The 1,594-nt window shown below is 49.6% G+C and overlaps 1 protein-coding gene across 1 annotated transcript; it reads left to right on the top strand.

Moving 5' to 3' along the window:
- Nucleotides 1-431: 431 nt before the first annotated feature.
- Nucleotides 432-1,594, top strand: GUITHDRAFT_165948 (hypothetical protein; the record flags this gene model as incomplete). The annotated part of the gene is made up of 8 exons (XM_005822407.1): nt 432-766; nt 814-927; nt 981-1,092; nt 1,136-1,204; nt 1,252-1,285; nt 1,331-1,373; nt 1,423-1,471; nt 1,520-1,594. The coding sequence occupies 8 exons, from the start codon at nt 432-434 to the stop codon at nt 1,592-1,594; spliced, it is 831 nt and encodes a 276-aa protein (XP_005822464.1).

The following is a 1,594-nucleotide window of genomic DNA, read 5'->3' as shown; positions in this document are numbered from 1 at the left end:
ATGATGGGGCCCCTCAGCTTTCTCAAGATTGTCCTCCAGACTACCTTGTTTGACATCAAGTATGATTGAAGCTGATCTTCTATGAAACACGCTTCCATACCTGCTGCTAGGGAGAGAGAGAGAGAGAAAAGAGAGGGAGAGGGAGGGAGAGAGAGAGAGAGAGAGCGAGAGAGAGAGGGAGAGGGAGAGGGAGAGGGAGAGGGAGAGGGAGAGGGAGAGGGAGAGGGAGAGGGAGAGGGAGAGGGAGAGGGAGAGGGAGAGGGAGGGAGGGAGGGAGGGAGGGAGAGACAGAGAGATGAGTTAGCAGAGTCGACTGCTAGTCAACCGGTTAGGAGGTGTGAATCGTGAGTGAAACATGTGCCAGCAGAGTCAACCGGGTGGGGTTGGGAGAGAATGGAATGTGAATGAAACATCCTAGAAGTTTGAAACTCATGGCTTACGTGCAGGCGATGATGCGGCTGGACAAGCAAGGGCTGATCTATGCATTGAAAGGGTTCTATCTTCGGTATAACCCAGATAATGCCAAGAACGCTTTCGAGATAGCATCGACTTACATGGACGACCAAGAGGAGCTGAACCATAGGTTACAAGCCAAGTATGGTGAAGACCTTGAGAACTACACGTTTGAAGCCCAGGCCTCGAATTCCTCCAGGCGTCCGCATAGAGATACTAGAGAGCAAGTCGCCAACCTGATCTATATCTCGTCTTCTCCTGTCAAGAACGAGTCACGGGTCCATCGCTACGTCGAGCGGAGTCCTGAGATCTTGTAGTTCCCTCCTCATCCTCGCAAGGTCACTCACTGATGCTTTTCAGACCTGCTGATTTCAACAAAAATGAGAACCCAAACCTGCCGTCACCAACTCCTCCGAGGCAGAACGAGGACGAAGACAACTCCTTTGCTGCGATGTTCGATAAGTTCCTAGAAAGGTCTTCCTTTCTTTGATCTCGGCATTCAAGTGACGCTTTTTCTACTACCTCAGCCTGCCTCTCAGATCGCGAGAGTCCCCCAATGTTTGGATCCATGGCGACCTGCTTGCCTTCGACGGGTTCACAAAGACATGGAAGAAGAAGTTCTTCACTTTCGATGGTCATGTAAGGTTCAATCAGGGATAAGCTTGAAATGACACTTTGCCAGCGCCTGGCATACAACGTGCATGAAGGGTTGAACTATGAGATTGAACTCGACGATACTTCTGAGATTCATGTCTTTCATCGAAGAAGCTGCTCATCTCTTGACTGTATCGTTTGCAGGTGTTGAACCAACCTAAGTTTGGAGAGTATATCTGTAAATGACACAGGCGATATGTGGAATTTGTAATTGCTTGTACAGGTTTCGAAGTGGAGGCTGTAGGTGGAGATCGATACCTGTGCAGGTAAATTAACGGCACCAGAGTGTTCCTCACTTATATTTGTATGCATCAGTTGTGACAGCACCGACACAAGAAGCCTTTGGTTGCGGAAGTTCGAGCAGGTATCCGGTCGGTTGACATCTTTGCGTTGGCTTAAGACTCAGAAACAGGCTGGCATTCCTCTTCACTTTCAGTCGCATGACCCTGACCTACTCTCTGAGATGGTGCGCGTGTTCACCTTCTAG

Source organism: Guillardia theta, assembly GCF_000315625.1.
Source record: "Guillardia theta CCMP2712 unplaced genomic scaffold GUITHscaffold_125, whole genome shotgun sequence".
Lineage (NCBI taxonomy): Eukaryota > Cryptophyceae > Pyrenomonadales > Geminigeraceae > Guillardia > Guillardia theta.
Note: the sequence above shows the minus strand (reverse complement) of the source record. Positions and strands in the feature narration are given on the sequence as shown.